This window comes from Prunus persica, chromosome G7, assembly GCF_000346465.2.
Source record: "Prunus persica cultivar Lovell chromosome G7, Prunus_persica_NCBIv2, whole genome shotgun sequence".
Classification (NCBI taxonomy): Eukaryota; Viridiplantae; Streptophyta; class Magnoliopsida; order Rosales; family Rosaceae; genus Prunus; species Prunus persica.
The window spans coordinates 500,649-517,793 of record NC_034015.1 but is presented as its reverse complement, the minus strand read 5'-3'; the positions used below and the strand labels follow the sequence as shown (position 1 = coordinate 517,793).

Sequence of the window (17,145 nt, the reverse complement as noted above, 5' to 3'; positions counted from 1 at the left end):
ATGAATCTACCCAAGTTTTATTAATTTTAGTTACAAGTTATATAAAGCCACCCCTAACTCATGAATCATGAAAAAATCTGCAAGTGTGGTGTAATAATTGTAACAAATTGCATTTTGAAATTTGCAATTGCATTTTGACATTTGCAAAATGCAATTGCATGAAATCTACATTATTGCACTTTGACCGGTAACCTTAAAATGCAGTTAACATAGAAATTTTTTTTTTTCAGGGCTCGTTTGAGAGTGCTTTTTGATAACTGAAAGCGCTTCTGATGGTGTTTGGCAAAAAAGTTTAGAAGTACTTCTGAACTATAGAAGCACTTGCTATGTGTTTCTTTAGGAAGCACTCTCAAGTGCTTTTTTAGGAAGTACTTTGATTTTTTATGAAATTTTCAACAACTTTATAAGAAAAACACTTTTATTAGAAGCACTTATAAATAGAAGTACTTTCTAAAAAGACAGTCCCAAATGAGCCCTTAAAAAGTTGGTGCACTGATACCCCAGGTGCACCATCGAAGTTGCCTGTTCGGAAAAACCAAGTCACATTTTACACGTTTTACTCTTTTTAGTCGCAACTTGTCACAAAGAGCAGGAAATGAAAGAAATGAAAATAGAGTTGGGGTTGGGGTTTTGAGATTGTGGGCCCAAATTCCTGCTCTCAAATAAGCTCAAACCCAATTAGCTACACCCAAATGTGTGAAATGCATTCTCACATTGGGCTCCAAAATGGGGTACCTATAACCCGTTGCATCAGACCGTTGATATCCAATCAGACGGTTGTAATAATCTTCAGTTATTTTGATGTCCGGCCGAGGCAAAGGATAAAACGCGAGAGGAAAGAGAGAGAAAGAGGACGACAGAGAAGAACAGAGGAGAAAGGAAGAACGAAAGGAGAAGAAGACCAGAACACAAAAGACGGAAGCGGAGAAGCAAGATTGAAACACCAATCTTCATCTCCGTCTGGGCTTTCATTGTTTTGGTGAAACTTTTCAATTTTTTCTTTTGCTAAAATAAATTCTCAAACTCGTGTCATTTGCATGGAAAAATCTCATTGTAAGCTTTCTTCTTCTTACTTTTGGTGTTATTTTTCTTCAAATTATCTTCATCTCTAGTTTCTTTGTTACACAAAGCTCTTTCTTCTGTCTCCCTTTGGGTTTGGGAATAGATTTAGTTTTGTGACCATTCTGTTGTTTTGATTGCAGGGTAGTTTGAGAAGGATTTGGCTTTGGGTATTCTCTGTTACAGTCGTAGATCTTGAATCTTCAGGCTTAGGTATTATCATGTCTCTTTGGGTTTTATCAGTTGGCAAAGACAGCCCAATTTTTCTTTGGAATTTTGATTTCTAGTTAACTGTTCAAATTGATTTTTCACTTCTGGGTTTTATATGGCGGCATTCAAATTTTCAGTTTTCAATTATTTTTTTAATTTTAATGGCAGATATGGAGACGGAAGAGAGAAATCAGAGAGCGCCTAAAGCTTCAGAACCAGAATTTTTCTTGCAGTGGGGGAACAGAAAGAGACTCAGATGTGTGAGAGTCAAAGGCTCAGAAATCTCCGAGAGGCTCAATGGTGGCATTTTCAGGAAAATCACATCATCTCGGATCCATCGCTTTGCGGACTCAGCTTCCGAAAAAGAGAACTCTCATCTTCAATCCAATCGCCTTACCATGTGAGAAAATTTTAAATAATTCTTCTGGGCCACGCCTCCGCCCTGTTTGGTTGCTGAGAAAGTAAAGGGGAAAAAAAAACGAAGAGACAATTTGAAGCCAATTTTCTTTTATTTGTGCTCATTTTTTACTCGGGTTTTATTCTATTTTTGGTTCTATTGGATACCAAGTACTAGTAAATAATTCCATACCCTTTCCCCACCCATCAAAGACGGGTTTGATAACAGGAAAGTTCAGTTTTAAAAGGATAAATTTTGTTTTTTTTTTTTTTTGGGGTGAAAAGGCTAAAAAAATTGTGGGTCTGTTTGGTTACAGGAATTCTGAGGGGACCATGCTCCGGTCAGGTGCAGGTGAGAACCGGAAGTCATCTTCGCCGGAGAAGGAGGACAGGTACTACACCACAAGAGGATCAGTGGGTGTGGATGAGAATGGGAATGGGAAGGTTATAATGAATGGAAATAATGGAGAGGACCGGGGGCTTGTGTGGCCGAAGCTTTACATCACTTTGTCAAGCAAAGAGAAAGAGGAGGACTTTTTGGCCATGAAGGGTTGCAAACTTCCCCAAAGGCCCAAGAAAAGGGCCAAACTCATCCAACGAAGCTTACTTGTAAGTTCTTTTGTTGTTCTTATTATTTATTATTTTGATTTCTTGCCTAATAAATAGATTTGAAATTGGTTTAGATATTGATTTTTGTTTTCATTTTTGATTGGGTGGTAGTTGGTGAGCCCTGGTGCTTGGCTCACTGATATGTGCCAAGAGAGATATGAAGTTAGGGAGAAGAAAAGTTCTAAGAAGGTACTTGGACTGGACTTGTCTGATTTGCTGCATAAAATAATTTTCTTTTTGTTGGTTTTTGGCTGGGAGTAATAATATTTTCAATTGGGTTAATGGGTTTTCTTCGTTTTGAGTGATGCAGAGACCAAGAGGATTGAAGGCTATGGGGAGTTTGGGAAGCGACTCAGAATGACAGGTGCTGAATTTTGTTGAAGAAGAAGACAGTTTTCTTGGTTCTGTTTTAGAAGAAGAAGATAAATGGAGTTGTTAGGCTTTTGTTAGGGTCGACCGTGGAAAATGATAAGTTATGCTTTTGTATAGAAACTATGAGCAGTGTCTTAATCTATAATGAAATTGTATTCTAAATTTGTGTTGTTGATCTGCACAATCGTATTTTCTTACCAAAAAAGTTGTTTGCTGTCATTGTGATCTGCACAATTGTATGGACCCAAAATGTCAACTTGTGACAAGGAAGGAATAATCTAGAGGTAACTTGAATATCCGGAAAAGGTAAAAACAACATTAACAAAAGTGAAATATTCAAGTACAAAGTGAAGGTCAAATATAGAAGTTATATGTCGAGCTAGCTTTAGCTGGCAAAGCCCACACAGAGTTCCCATCCTAAGTTGAAATGAGAGGGCACTCAAATGTCTTTCAGTTCATGGTCAAATGTAGTGTCTAAATATGCTGGCTACTGCCGTACTGGCTGTCTTTTACTTACAGCCCTGTTCCTTTCCTCATCGGGAATTTGTTTTTCTTTTTTTGTTAAATTTTTATATAAACAAATTGTCCCAACTAAAGTCTTGATCTAATTGTTAAGGTTAAGGAATCAATTAGCTATTTGTCTAATAATATATTTTCTTTTAAATTCATAATTCGCTATTTTGACCAACTGGTCTAATTTACGTCGGATTTTCTTAATAATGAAAGAACTATTAAGTGATAAAAGAAAGATTCATATAATTATTTTAATTTCATATGAAGGAAAGAAATAAAATTGTTTTAGCCCGACCCCATGAATTGTGACCTCTCTTAATAGGAGGGTCATGCTAGAGGCTTGTAACTCCAGCATCCAAAGTCCAAGGTTCAATTCTCCTTTTCTCAATATCACTTGAAGGTCATGGCCATCGTTGTTAATACATACCAAGATTAACATTAGAAGATTATTTAGGAGGGAGTTTATCTTAGACAGGCCAGACTAAGGTTACGTAGGGGTTTGGTAAAGTAAACCAACTGTTGAGGGCTTTGCCTTTTAATTGTAACTCGAAATCCCAGTTTTATTTATGTGTTGCGGTACAAACCACCTTGGATTTATAATTATTTATAATCTTACCATATCCAATTTTATAAGGGTGCATTTCCAATAATCTCTTCAACAGCTTTGGAATTCTAAAATAGATGAGCCACATCAGAAAAACTATCTCCAATAGTCTCTTCAACCTCAGTCATCAAAGCTGCAACCTTTTTCTCTCTCTTGGTAAGTTGACTTTAACTCTTCAAACATTTAATTTTATTTTGGAAAAACAAAACATACCTTGAAAATGTTAAAAATATGCATTTTTTGTTTCTTTTCATATAATAAATACATAGACATTTTTCACATGTTTTCATATTTTTCATTCTTTCCCTTGATATTGCATTAATTGAATTGAAGAGTGTTAAAGCAAAAATTATTCAACTAAAAGCTACTACTGTTAGAGAGTTTTATTCACATAGGTCAACAAACTTCAATTTGAAGAGTTTTATTTACTACTACTGTTGGAGATGCTCTTACTAATCTCAACTAAAAGCTAGGATCCGATTAATTTTGATTAACTTACAATGGGGCCCTGAATCTGTTACTTTCGTCGTTTTGCTACTATCATTTCATTTCCCAAGCATAATAATAATGTCATACTTTTGGATCAATATCCAGTCCCTTGATAGAAAGTCAACCAAATTAATTGCTAGACTAGATCAACATAAACAGACGGTTCACTGGAACTCATAAGAGCACCCGAGAACCCAAACAAGTCAAATTCTATTCGAAAATATTATCACCTTCTCATATATTTCAAATCCCAATTGGGTTCCAACTTCTATAGCAATTTATTCTTTACACAATCTCTCAAAGAAACAACGACAGCGGAAAAAGATGTACAGTTGGTATTCTATGTATGGAATATACAATCTCACTTTTGACATTAAACAAGTATGATTTTAAAAACCATTTATATTGATCCTGTAACCATGACCCTTACTAATATGCAGACTTTCTTTCTGAGAATACAAGAGAACACACGATCTTTTCCCAAGATTATCTCGATTCACCTCTTCCAAGTCCAGATTTCACCATCCTCAGAGAAGGCAGTTCTGAGGTGCTGAAACATCCTACAAAGAAAAACAGGATAAGAATATCATAAAAGAAACGACACTACGGATAACATCATAATAATACCAGCATAAAATGGAACATACGCAAAACGCCACCCTAGATCAACTCCATACATGGTAATACCCCGGACTAGGACCCTGAGCTGTACATGTTACTATCTAAGTTGAAACAATTGAAGTGCTGATGATTCTTTGCAGCAGCAGCAACTAGAATTTGGCAACTATTAAGAAAATATGCTAGCCTGCTATAAGTTTCAAAGCCAGGGAAAGAAAAGAATTTTGCAGAACTTTTGTGACTATAGATGATAAGAAAAAGATATCAAGGAATTGTGATTTTTTTTATAAAGAAAAATGAACTGTCATCATTCAAGAACTCTTTAATTTCCATTTTCATGAGTACAGCTTACAAGTTAATAAGCATGAGAGCCGGTTTTAAACCTGGGCAGCCAATAACAAGCCAACGAGGCTTTTACAATCAGCACTAGACCTCATCTTAACTGATTTAGAAGTATAAAAACGATTGCAATTTATTCATATTCAAATATATACACTATTCCAAAATGAAGTTAAATAAACTTACTGAAGTAGCAAATAAAATCATGTAAAAAAGTATTGCAGGATAAATTTTAGTCTTTTAGATAATTATTCTTCATTCCTCTGCAAAATTACACTAATTTCTTGGACGTTTAATAAAAAAGACATTAGTTGTAACCTTAAAGTGACTCATCCTATCCTTCAAGAATTTCAATGAGGTTTATGAGAAAAAGGTCAAAACCAATTTATCTTTTATCTTTGTTAAGAACTGAAGTAGCAATAATTCTCAGTCCAAATCCAGCACCTACATTGTAAGATTAGAGTTGATTTTTCGTGGATCGGATCGGATCGAAATAGAAGACTTAAGAAAAATTTCCATACTTTTTGGAACCCCAAAAAACACTACAATTGAGATTTTTGTCAATTTGGAATTCTGAAACACCTTTTCATTTCTAAAGTTTCAGATATTTTAGAAAAAACAAACTATCAAAATCTTTTCTGTTCAAACGAGTTCGGAAATTTCAGAAAAGTACTGAAAACTTTTTGAAATTTTCAGGCTTGAAACTACTTCAGAAAAGATATAAATTATACATCAGCAATACGCCAGAGACTAAATCAGAAATGAGATAATCAACTCCATCTTAACCAGAACATTGAAATCATCTAAATCATAACAAAATCATATTTGTGCACTAGAAGAAGTGACTCAAACCACACAACTAAAAATAAGACAAACAATAAGCCCTTGGGGTTAGCCCAGGTGGTGATTGGAGGGGAATAGGTTAGGACAAGGATAGGTCAAGGGTTCAATCCCTTCCCTTCCAAAGTAACCGAAAAGAAAAGGAGAAACAATGGATGATGTAGTCATACTAATCCATCATTCAAGGGTCAACACAAGAAAATGGTGCGTCGACGCGTCGGGTAGTTTCTCCGTCAAATCTTACTGCTGGTTCTTGCTCAACACCGAGCCAACCAAAACCTTTCAACAACACAACTTCATTTGGAAGACTAAGGCCCCCCAAGGTGAAAGGTTTTGCTTGGCTTACGAATCACGGGAAGGTTAACACTTGCGACATGATTCAGAGAAGGAGACCCAGCTCCTGCCTTCGTCCTCAGTGGTGCATTCTCTGCAAAAGGAACTCAGAAACGGTTGATCCTCTCTTCTTACATTGCCCTGTGACCTTTAACTTGTGGTTGCGAATGTTTAGGGAGTTTGAAATCAGGTGGGTGCTATCCAGAGATTGCTCCTCCTTTTTCCCTGAGAGACAAACTCCAAGGAAATGGAAAGAAAGCTAAGTTTCTATGGGGCTGCATTGTACTGGCCGTTTTATGGGTAGTTTGATTGGAACGAAACAGATCGATCTTAGGGGGTCGACCTCGTCAGAATTTAGAGACCTTTCCTTTAGGATTATTTGGCTTGACTGGAAAGCTTCCATTCACTAGCTTTTCAGGATAAGACTGTCCATACAGGTTTTCCTGGTTAGGCGTCTTAGGGGTCTGCTTTGTTCACGATGCTTTAGTTTTTTATGTTTTCTGTTTGTCTGTTGTGGCCATCTTGACCACCCCTGCTTTTATTGTCTTATGCAGTAAAATTCCGTCTCTTTTAATAACCAATCCAAACCATCTAAATCAGCACAAAACAAACCTTAAATCAATTAAATTAAAATTTGTTTTTGTTCTAAAGAAGGTTTTCCAAACAAACATCCCTGACAAAGATAACTAAATCATCCAATTTCCCTTTCTCTTCATGAAAGACAAATAGTTGAAACTAGAAAGAGTGGCAGAGAAAACCATAAGAGGCCTTACCCCTCCAATTCGCTCTTTTTCTTTTTCTAAAGTTTTTGTTTTATTGTCTCAATTTTTACCAGTGGCTAGGGGCTAGCAGAGAAAAAAATTTAAAAGAAAAATGCCAGCCTATACAAACTCGATATTTATCACTAAAAAAATTAGATAAGCGCACCTTCTTGTGTACTCTGAGATCAACTATCTTGAGGCTTCGCAGCATGAAGCATATCCACTATTAGAGTCTTCACATCCCTAAAAAGATTAACACAGAAAAAAGAAATTGAACTTCTTATAAACAATTTAAACAAACTCAAACTAGGCAGCAAGAACTTTTCGTAGCAATCTTCATACCAAAAACATGTTGTAACTGGAAAAAAAAAAAAGGAAAAGAAAAAGAAACATACAATTGTCAAAACAGTACTTCATAATCAAAAGTAAAGTCATTAGTCGATCACATTAGAATATTACATTATTTAAATAGGACTTTTCTGTCCTCCACCCTTGTACTGAAAGACCTACAGTCAGGTACCCAGTATTTGAGGGATAAGTCTCACAGTCCAGGGTTCAGATGACTCTGGTGACATCGAAACTTTTGGTAATCATATACTTTTAAGACAAACTTTGAGTTGCTATAATTCAATCTCATCCAAATGTTTTTCTATAAGAAACAAAGACTATATTAGATAAAGACATAAAGGTACAAAATAATGGACCACCAGCGGACAAGCAGTCCTACACAAAGAGAAAAGTAACCTATCCTTTTAGTTACATTCAAATGCTCAGAAAAATGGTTATAATAGTATGAAAATTCAGCAAACTGCAGATCCCCAAATCCAAATGAAAAATGAAGAACCAAATATCTAAATCAATGGAAGTGATTCCTACAACAAAGCTCAAAACTGCACTCTTTCGCACAAGAAATCCTCCTCTTTTCCCAGTTTCCCTTAAAAAGTCAAACATTTCTTTCTAACCAAGCCACCCAAAAGAAATTCAAAAGACAACAGTTTCAGAAAATTTTTGCCCTTTTATTCTCCACCAAAGGCACAAAGTTTCTCAACAAATAACGAATACAAAAGCCAGAAAAGCCAACTCAACCTCGTCTCAGAAAAAAAAAAAATTCTACAAACTAACTGCAATTGGTAATGGATAAATGAATAATCAACGCCCTCCATTCCTTTTCTACACATGATACACCAAGAATGGGAAAAGAAAACATTAGGACTCATTCATTGAACATATCAAAGGTTCTAACCATCCTATGAGAAATCATCCAAACAAGAAATTCTACCTTACATGTACCCTCAGGACTACGTGACTGACCAATCATTTCAGATGCATTATTATTATTATTATTTTTCAGATAGAATTTATTGAATGAACTTTCAAGAAGAATTTCCAGAAGATTTAAGTTGTCACATCCTTCTATCACCCCACAAAGGGTACAAACAAACCTTTTCAATAAAAAATAACATACAGGGAGGCTGACCAATTTCAATGTAATTTAATTCCTTTGGAACTGAAATTTCTAACCCAATAAATAAAGGGATGACATTGGCAAAGTGGGATTAATATGTTATGAAAACATGACAATTTATAAAGACACGGTAAAAATAAATTCAAAGGAATTCTCAACCCATTTATCATCCCAGAACCTAATTCTCTTCCCGTCTTTCCGTTCTCTACAACGAGACAGTTTATGAGAACAAGAGTCAATTCCGTGTGAAATATACTTACACCATGCAAAAGAATATTGATATCTACACATGAAGGTCAGGAATAATAATACTGCGATCTATAGAAGTAAAATACTAACATTAATGATACAACCCTAGTAGAATAATCTGAAAGGCATTAGTCTGAAATTTCTTGTTATAATTTTAAGAAAAATTATTAATGACACCATGTATGTAACTCGGGCTAGAATAGCTTCTTTGTAGTTTTTGCTTTTTTTTTGTGGTGGGGGGGGGGGGGGGAGAGAGGTGCTTGCTTCGACCCGCCATCACCAAAAATAAATCAAGACAAACTATGATTTTCAATTAATTGAGTACATCCTGTAGCCATCAACCATGAAAAAGAATAACTATCCTCCGCCCAATGCCATGATCTATGCAGTACAACATTAACATAAAAGGTAAATCTGGACTTCCACAAGAAAGGAAATATTCATTTAAATAAGATGTCTCACTTTCGATCCTCTGCCCGTCTAGTAAAAGGTATGCGAAGCTTGAAATTTTCCCTTTGATAACCAGCCTAAAAGAAGAATAATAAAGTCAACAATATATGTCAAAATGGAAGAAACAAATTAATTTGGTTTGGGTAAAACAGAATTTGTTTAGTAGTGATAAAGGGGTAAGAGGTTTAGAAAATAATGAGTGTTTGATTGTAGAACAAGTATTCTACATTAATGGCTTCAGTTTGAATGAACTGAGGTTTATTTTTTTCCTCACGAAGTTACAATAGAATTTGAACCAGGTTCTACCACTTCGCACCCAGCTCCAATGCCACTTGACCTATGGGCTTTATTTAGTTTGGAAAAAACTGATTCTGTATATTATTTTGGCACAAGAAAAATGCTTTATTAAAAATATAAATGGGTTATTAAAAACAAAAAAGTTAAATTGGCAGTACCTTAACATTAAAACCAAGGCTATCCAAGTCCAAAATGTAGGCAAAGTCCACCTGGAGAAAAATATAAATAAGCTTGCATCAAACTATTCTCTCTCCACCTGTCTATCTCTGTGTATATATCTTGTATTATTCCAAAATACACATAAATGGACCTGAGAAATTCATGATGCTTCCAAAGAGTCACCCTGGCATATCCAACATGTCTTAGGGCGATATTGACACCAAATGCATTGATTTAGTTTTAACCAAGGATGAAAATGTCAGCCGTGCAGATAGTATCAGGCCCCCAATTTACAGATATTACAGGGGATATTTCGATATCCTTTTTTATATCGGTGTATATTGATGTTGTTGGTTCATTTGGTTCAGAATGATCATTAGATTAATTGGATATTTAGTTTGATTAAATGGATGGGTTAGTAGATGGGTATTAAATTAAGGTTTAATTTGGTTCAAATTTGACTTAATTATACGTTAAAAAATCACGAAATTTTTCTGCGTTTTTAGGCTACCATCAGGAAATGTCCATACTATCATCAAATATCGGGGAAATATCACCGATACATGGTGTAGAAATAGGATTACCCCAAGGTATCTGTGTCGACACTTTGAAAATCTGACATATCAGCTTATATTTTCATCCTTGGTTTTACTTAACTTGAGCAAAGTTTCTATCTCCTATACTGAGAAAGAAATGAACAATGAAATGAAGGAAAGAAAAGGAACTCCTTTCCCGTTAGTTTTCCGAAAGTTGAAATTACCGGAATCGATGTGGAGTGTTGCACAATGGCTTTTGTATCTTCAGCATGATCCTTATTCATGTGAGACTGACAAACAAAAGTTTTCAAATTCAGTTAGAAAGGACAACCAATTCAAATTAAGATAACCACAAAACATATAATGATAAGAAATTAGTACTGCAACAGGCTTTGAAAATTGAGCAATTGGATCAACTTTTGCAGCTTTATACTCCTCATTACTGAACTCTGAAAGCAAAATAAGTAAATGTTAAGAACGACAAAAATAGGTGAGATAAATGTAACAATATAATTAAATAAATAAATAAAATCATGTAATAATTCAAAATCAAAGGCATTTGTACGCTCCTTTCCAAAGATATCTAGAGAAAGTGAAATATTTCTCTTTTGTGAGTGACAAAACTACCCAAAAAAAACATTGAACTATAAACAATCACAAAATACCTCCTGATCCCAGTAAAGCTGTTGCAACCCCTGAAACGTATCGCACAACTTTTGGCTCGATGCGTATGAATTGGAAGTCACCAAAGTCAACCTTCAGATTGTATGTGATGATTTATTACTGACTAGAAACATATCATCCATATACATTTATTATGCTAAACAAGAGTGCATAAGTTACCCAAAATGCCTTGGGATGCCTAGCCAAATATGCAGTACGTATGGCTGCTTGATCCTTCTCTGGAACCTAAATGATTGTTTTAAAAGAAAAAACCATTTCAAACTGCTAGCAGCCAAAGAGAGTGAGAGATAGATAGATAGATAGATAAAGTGCACTTTAAACACCATGCAAAATTGGTAAACAATTATTACTTACAGGAATAGCATCACCATGCAGAGTGACCACCAAATCAGTCCTATCTTCAGGATCTCTAGCCACAAGCAATGAGCACTTGGGATTAAGCGTTAGGTCCTATTGAACCGAAAAAATAACAGCATGATGGGATATTATATTGTTGAGATTGGCGTGAATAACATGCAGAGAGATCCACTAAGTAATGAAGTAGCAGCTATATTTGACTTGGCCGGTTTGAATGCTTGGAAAACTACATGTTTTTACACAAAATTTTATTTCATGGATTGGAAGTTTAAAAAGTAATGATGCCATAGTCTTCCTTTCATATGAAAGGTCAGTATCATTTAAAGTGAAGAAAGGTTGCCGTCTATGAATCTATATAAATATCTTGTAGCTCAGTTGCAATCTATATAACATAATCAATAATCTTAGGGTATTGAAGTTGTAAAATTTTACCATGATAAGAGTTTGACCAACAACTTACATCTGCATCAGCTACTAAACGTGCTGAAGATGGAGGAGGGAATCCCATTGACCACATGAATGTTTTTACAGATTCATGAGAATAAATGCAGAGGAACCCACAAAGTAATAAAGTAGTAGCTAGTTTTTACTTCAACTTGGTGGTTTTCTTGAAAGCTACATGTGTTACAGAAACTTATATGTAATGGATTGGAAGTCTAAAAAGTAATACAGTCATTATCTTCCTTCCATATGACAGACGATCAGCATCCATACATGTGAAGAAAGGTTGCCGCTTATGCATCTGTATAACTATGCTAGCAGCTTTAGTTACAATTATACGCTTGAGTGTGAGCATTGACCAAGAGTGAAACGGATATAGGACAATGGTAATAGAAAGAAAGAAAGAAAAGAGAGATCCAGACTGACTCTGGTCTCTGGCATCTCGCACCAAAGGTATATTGGAACCACTCCCATAGAAATTTGAAAAATTCAGGCTTCCCATCGGGCTTCGGTTCACACCAAAGGTGTATTAGAATCACTCCCAGTCAACCCATGCTTCACACATGACCAGGAAATCACAAGAACTTTCACTATTAACATTTTTTATGGAACACTATTAAAAGAGGTGAAGACTTATGACGCGGTTCAAAGAAGGCGTCCGTTTTCCTGCTTGTCTCCTCAATGGCGTATCCTATGTAAGAAGAATTTGGAAACGGTTGATCATACGTTCATTGCCCGGTGACCTTGGGTCTCTAGTTCAATTTGTTCAGGGAGATGGGCATTAGCTGGGTAATCCCAATGGACTGCTTTTCTCTTCATAGCGAAACACATAAATCGTTATGGCAGGGTAAGAAGGGTAAGAAGGCCAAAGTTATGTGGGGCTGCATGATCATGGCTGTGTTATGGGTGGTATGGACAGAGAGAAATAGAAGGATTTTGAAGATTATACAGCAGCACGCTTTGAGGAGTTATGAGGCAGAATTCGTTTTTGGTCTGCACTATGGGCATCTGTTTTCTCTGAGTTGGGAGTTCCTCTCTCCTTAATTTCGTAGGATTGGCAGGCATCTACCCTATTAATTTTGCATTTCGGAGTGTTCCAGCTCAAATGAGCCGTTGGTTTTTATCTTTTTTCTCTGTTTTCTCAGTAATATAATTGTATCTTTATCAACAAAAAAAGAAAAGGACACTTAACTTACTGTTAAAGCTTACAATGTTGCCTCCTTATAGGGCCATTGGTACAGGAATCATTTAAAAGGGCCAAGATCAGTACACTTATAACTGCTAAGAAACAGAATTCCTAACACCTATTATATTGAACATGTGACATAAAGAGACTTACAGACAATGGACCTAAAGACTCTGAAACAATGAACCTGAAATACATGTGTAAATTGCATTTATAACCAAAAAAAATAGTACAAAAATTATAAATCATGTGGTGCTTTGGACCTGGATGAGCTTATTTATTGTAATCTGAACTTGGCTCCTACGTCAATAAATCTCTTGGGATAGTGTTCTTTGGGGTATTGAGATAGTGGGCCTAAATTCTGGTTATCATGATTTAACTCAACTGTTTCTTGTACCAATGGTTTTTTTCATAGTAAAGAACAAACATATCTCATGGATGTAGGCAGGAATTTGTTGAACCACGTGAAACTCATGTGCATAATTTTTATTGTCTATTTATTCTCTTCCATTTGTGGTGTGATTTCTCTTTTGAATCTTGGTTTTCACTAATCCCAATTGATATAAAATAAAATAAAAAAGACAAGGCTTAAGTTTTTGTATTTGTAAACAAAAAGTTTAACCATATAAAGAAACACAAGGACCAGAAATATATGCGAAAAGAATTTAAGTAGGTTTACAACAACTGAGCATTCTGACTTCAACCTGAAATAAATAATATGCATACGCAGCACATGCAAAGAACTGGACCCCACCTATTTTCTTATACACACTCCTGATCAATTTGTCTTAACCACCTGAACTAAAGAATTTCATATTTGGACTGGAAACTAGAATTTGTTTGTTGACAATGTAAGTCAAATTTGCAATCTGCAATCTGCAATCTAAAGATCATATATAACATGAAGAACGTCCAAATTTCTGGGCAAACCTTTGTATGAACTGCCAAGCTGCTAACAGCTAATATTGGAGATCCATCAGCATCACATGCAAAGTCAACCATTGATCCTGATGGATAACCTTCATGCTTCTGCACATGAAAGAAAATCAAAGAAAATGATACAAGGATGACAAAGTTGTTGCAGCAATGAAAATCATAAACAACAATCGACCAGAGGTTAATTATGAGATGATAAAAACATAGGAATGATAAAAAGAAATGTATTATCTATTTCTCAACCATGTATTAGCATCAGACTTTCATTATCAGTACAAAAGGAAAAAAGCCCATTAGAAACCCATATTCTGATGGGTTTTTGGTCCAGCATCCCCTACCATGGCGTTACTCTACCACTGAGTTAAAAAGGCTTGTTTGATTCAATTCCTGAAGCCACTATTTAATTCCGCCCATATATGTTTGCAAGTGAAATGATTGTCTCTTCAACACAGCCGCATCCCTTTTCAGAATACTGTTGATTCACTTGGCACGGTTGTTGCGCTTAAATGATATTTATGTTTTTTAAAATTCGGAATCATGTATCCTTTATGCAATATCTTACTGTCATTGCAAATACAATTACTTATTCTATGCACTGCTTTCATCACTGATCAGAGTCATGAATCCAATTTTTATCCAAAAAATAAAAATCATTTGAACAGAACTTCACCCTTGTTAACTTGTTGTGAAAGGAACACAAGTCCAATTATCCCGAATTTTGTACGAAAGAAATGATGCTCCACAAAGCCAATAACCTCAATACTGTGTACGGTTATTGCGAGAACCACCACAAAGACTAAACAATGCAAAAGGCTTCTAAAAGCCTAATTACTAGAGAGAGAAAGAGACATTAAGAGCTGCATCCAAATGCATTAACTAATGTTTCCTTCTGAGGGACGGTATTTAAGCCTACCCTCTATCAGTAGATTGGGACCCTTTCTTTCTCTAAGTTATAATAAGGCTTATCTTTATCCAGTTGAGAGGACTCTCGTCTTAATAGGATTGCTCTCGTAGAGTTCCAATCCAGTTGGAACATCCAACTGTAATGCATAAAGCCCCCAATGGACGGCTCATTAGACCAAGCCATAAGCCCAAATTTGAAGGTAACTAATCCTAATTCCTCATAATCTCAAAAGGAGATACTAATTCATCGGTCTGTAAATATAACATACTACTTACAAGAAGCTCATGCACTAGTCTCACAATTAAATAACTAAAAAACAGATATTCATTTAACAAAAAAGAAAACAACTGATAGACAAACCTGTGAAAAAGTAGAGAGGGTTCCACGAACACTAAGATCAAGTAGAGTTCTGATTTCCTCAACAGGGGGAAGCCGAGCAGCCTTTTCCTGTAACAATAACCACATAAAGATCAACAAAGCTAAAAACTACCTGCCCACATTCAATGTTTACAATAATAGTAATAGTACATTAGTGCCTCAAGCCAAAGTTTTAGGTATGTAGACCTTTTCAATATGGGAATGACATAATGTACCTGATGAGATTGAATCAACTGAAATACATTGGCATCATCTCCAGCTGAAACACTCTGATTCAAGAACACCAAACCCAATTTCAGCTTTAACTTGCAGTTTAAAAGATTAGAACTTTACTTCAATTTTTTTCCCTTAATTTCTAAGACCAGTTTGGCTTTGATATAATCATATAACACAATGAACCCTTCATACATTGAATAATTAGATAGAGATATTTAAAACAATCAATAAAACCAACGAAAATTGAGAAGAAAAAAAAGTTGGGCCTTTGTCTTTCCACACTGCCTAAGCAACCAATTTCTAGAATCATGAGAAAATAAGAGTACCTGAGTAGTTGACTGAGCGGCAGCAGCCATGGATAAACGAGGAGTTTTTGGAGAGGAGAAGGAGGTGGAGGAATGGCGAAAGTGTAAGATGAGAGGAGAGGGAGGGCTATTACGGCCATTTAATCGGGAGAATAGGGCGGTCTGCCAAGGCGTCACCACAGTCCTCATCATTCTCTTTCTTCCCTCACCTACCTACCTAACTGTGCCTTCCTATTGTTAATGGTTTTCTCAAATATTAAATTTTGTTTTTATTTCTTTCATTTCTTAATTTATTTTTTAAATAGAAAATTAAAATACAGAGTAATATCTTTGCCCAAAAAATGAAAACAAGAACCTTGGTATGATGAAGGCCTTGTAAGTTGTAAGACCATCTCCAAACCCGTTGAGGGTAAACTCAAAATTCCACCATATAAAATACAACTATTCATGTATTGATCGGATTTAAACTGTTTTTTCTCCAACTATGCAGGCTCATTATTTGAGTCCGCAACTTTCTTAAATTATTTAAAAATAGTTAATCTCTAATTTTATTTTTGTTGTTAATTTTTTTAATATTATTTTTATTTCAACATTCGTGATTTAATTCTATGAACATTTTAACCTTAAAAAAATTTAATTCCAAAGCATAATATAATTTCACTTAAATTTTTTTTTTTTTTTTAAAGTAGAAATCAAAATTAATAAACTAACAACCATCAAAAGTAGTAGTTAGGTTTGAAAAAACAAAAACAAAAGCAGCTTCAAATGTAGCCATTGGTTTCCAATGACAACCTCACCTTTGCGCGCCATGTGGAGTTGCCAACCAGCTGGAGTGGGCAACCCTTGTGCTAGTGCTTGCGCCAACATTGCGTCCGATAGGGCTCATTAGGTGGGCTACTTCACATCGGCAGTTGGTTGTGTCATGCCCATGTGTCCCAAGGAAGGCACAGTACTTGTTGGTACTTCTCTTGTCAGGATCTCTCTTCGAAGGTAGTGACCTCCTCAGCCATGGCTTTTCTTTCACTTGGACCAAGATTTTATGTATCAAAACAGTGAACTTTATATAGCCTTCATTTGTTGGTGCACCACCTTAAGATGGTGCCTTGCGCTTTCCTCTATAGCTCATACTACTAGGCTTATCACTTTTCTAGCTTACCTCATTGGGTAGTTGTTTGGCTTGCATAGCAAACTTCTTCGTGGCAATTCAATTGTCATTCCAGAGTACGTAGCGTTCGTGGTCACGAAAACCTCTGCCAGAGTCTGGCTGGAAGCGATAGTCAGCTCGCAATACAGGTCGTGCTTAGCTTGTAAGCTCTTCTTGAAAGCAGATGATGCGATTCGATCATCGCATCCCACAATGTTGGTTTTCTCTGCCTTGAATCTTTTGATGTAGTCTCGAATGGACTCATCAGGCTTCTTGCGTAGGTTGAACAGGTGAT

General features: G+C 35.7%; 2 protein-coding genes across 2 annotated transcripts; one reads left to right on the top strand and one right to left on the bottom strand.

The window, feature by feature from the left end:
* Positions 843-2,878, top strand: LOC18771026. Its single transcript, XM_007202497.2, has 6 exons — positions 843-1,053; positions 1,203-1,272; positions 1,438-1,669; positions 1,983-2,274; positions 2,386-2,463; positions 2,585-2,878. Exons 3-6 carry the CDS (start codon positions 1,440-1,442, stop codon positions 2,633-2,635), a joined length of 651 nt encoding a protein of 216 aa, XP_007202559.1. The 5' UTR covers positions 843-1,053; positions 1,203-1,272; positions 1,438-1,439; the 3' UTR covers positions 2,636-2,878.
* On the bottom strand, positions 4,461-15,974 carry LOC18770186 (glutamyl-tRNA reductase-binding protein, chloroplastic). Its single transcript, XM_020568788.1, has 13 exons — positions 15,728-15,974; positions 15,401-15,454; positions 15,168-15,254; positions 13,898-13,996; positions 11,338-11,433; positions 11,143-11,208; positions 10,965-11,055; positions 10,681-10,748; positions 10,524-10,589; positions 9,763-9,813; positions 9,320-9,384; positions 7,310-7,386; positions 4,461-4,812 (listed from the first exon to the last, which is right to left on the bottom strand). The coding sequence occupies exons 1-12, from the start codon at positions 15,896-15,898 to the stop codon at positions 7,329-7,331; spliced, it is 972 nt and encodes a 323-aa protein (XP_020424377.1). The 5' UTR covers positions 15,899-15,974; the 3' UTR covers positions 4,461-4,812; positions 7,310-7,328.

What these genes read in the sequence shown, in the direction of transcription:
- LOC18771026 (XM_007202497.2), top strand. Translation starts at nt 1,440, where the DNA reads ATGGAGACGGAAGAGAGAAATCAGAGAGCGCCTAAAGCTTCAGAACCA. An exon ending in TCATCCAACGAAGCTTACTT is followed by an intron (nt 2,275 to 2,385) that starts GTAAGTTCTTTT and finishes ATTGGGTGGTAG; the next exon opens with TTGGTGAGCCCTGGTGCTTG. An exon ending in AGAAGAAAAGTTCTAAGAAG is followed by an intron (nt 2,464 to 2,584) that starts GTACTTGGACTG and finishes TGAGTGATGCAG; the next exon opens with AGACCAAGAGGATTGAAGGC.
- LOC18770186 (XM_020568788.1), bottom strand. Translation starts at nt 15,898, where the DNA reads ATGATGAGGACTGTGGTGACGCCTTGGCAGACCGCCCTATTCTCCCGA. An exon ending in AGTTGATTCAATCTCATCAG is followed by an intron (nt 15,255 to 15,400) that starts GTACATTATGTC and finishes TTATTGTTACAG; the next exon opens with GAAAAGGCTGCTCGGCTTCC. An exon ending in GCCTTGGTTTTAATGTTAAG is followed by an intron (nt 9,385 to 9,762) that starts GTACTGCCAATT and finishes TTCTTCTTTTAG; the next exon opens with GCTGGTTATCAAAGGGAAAA.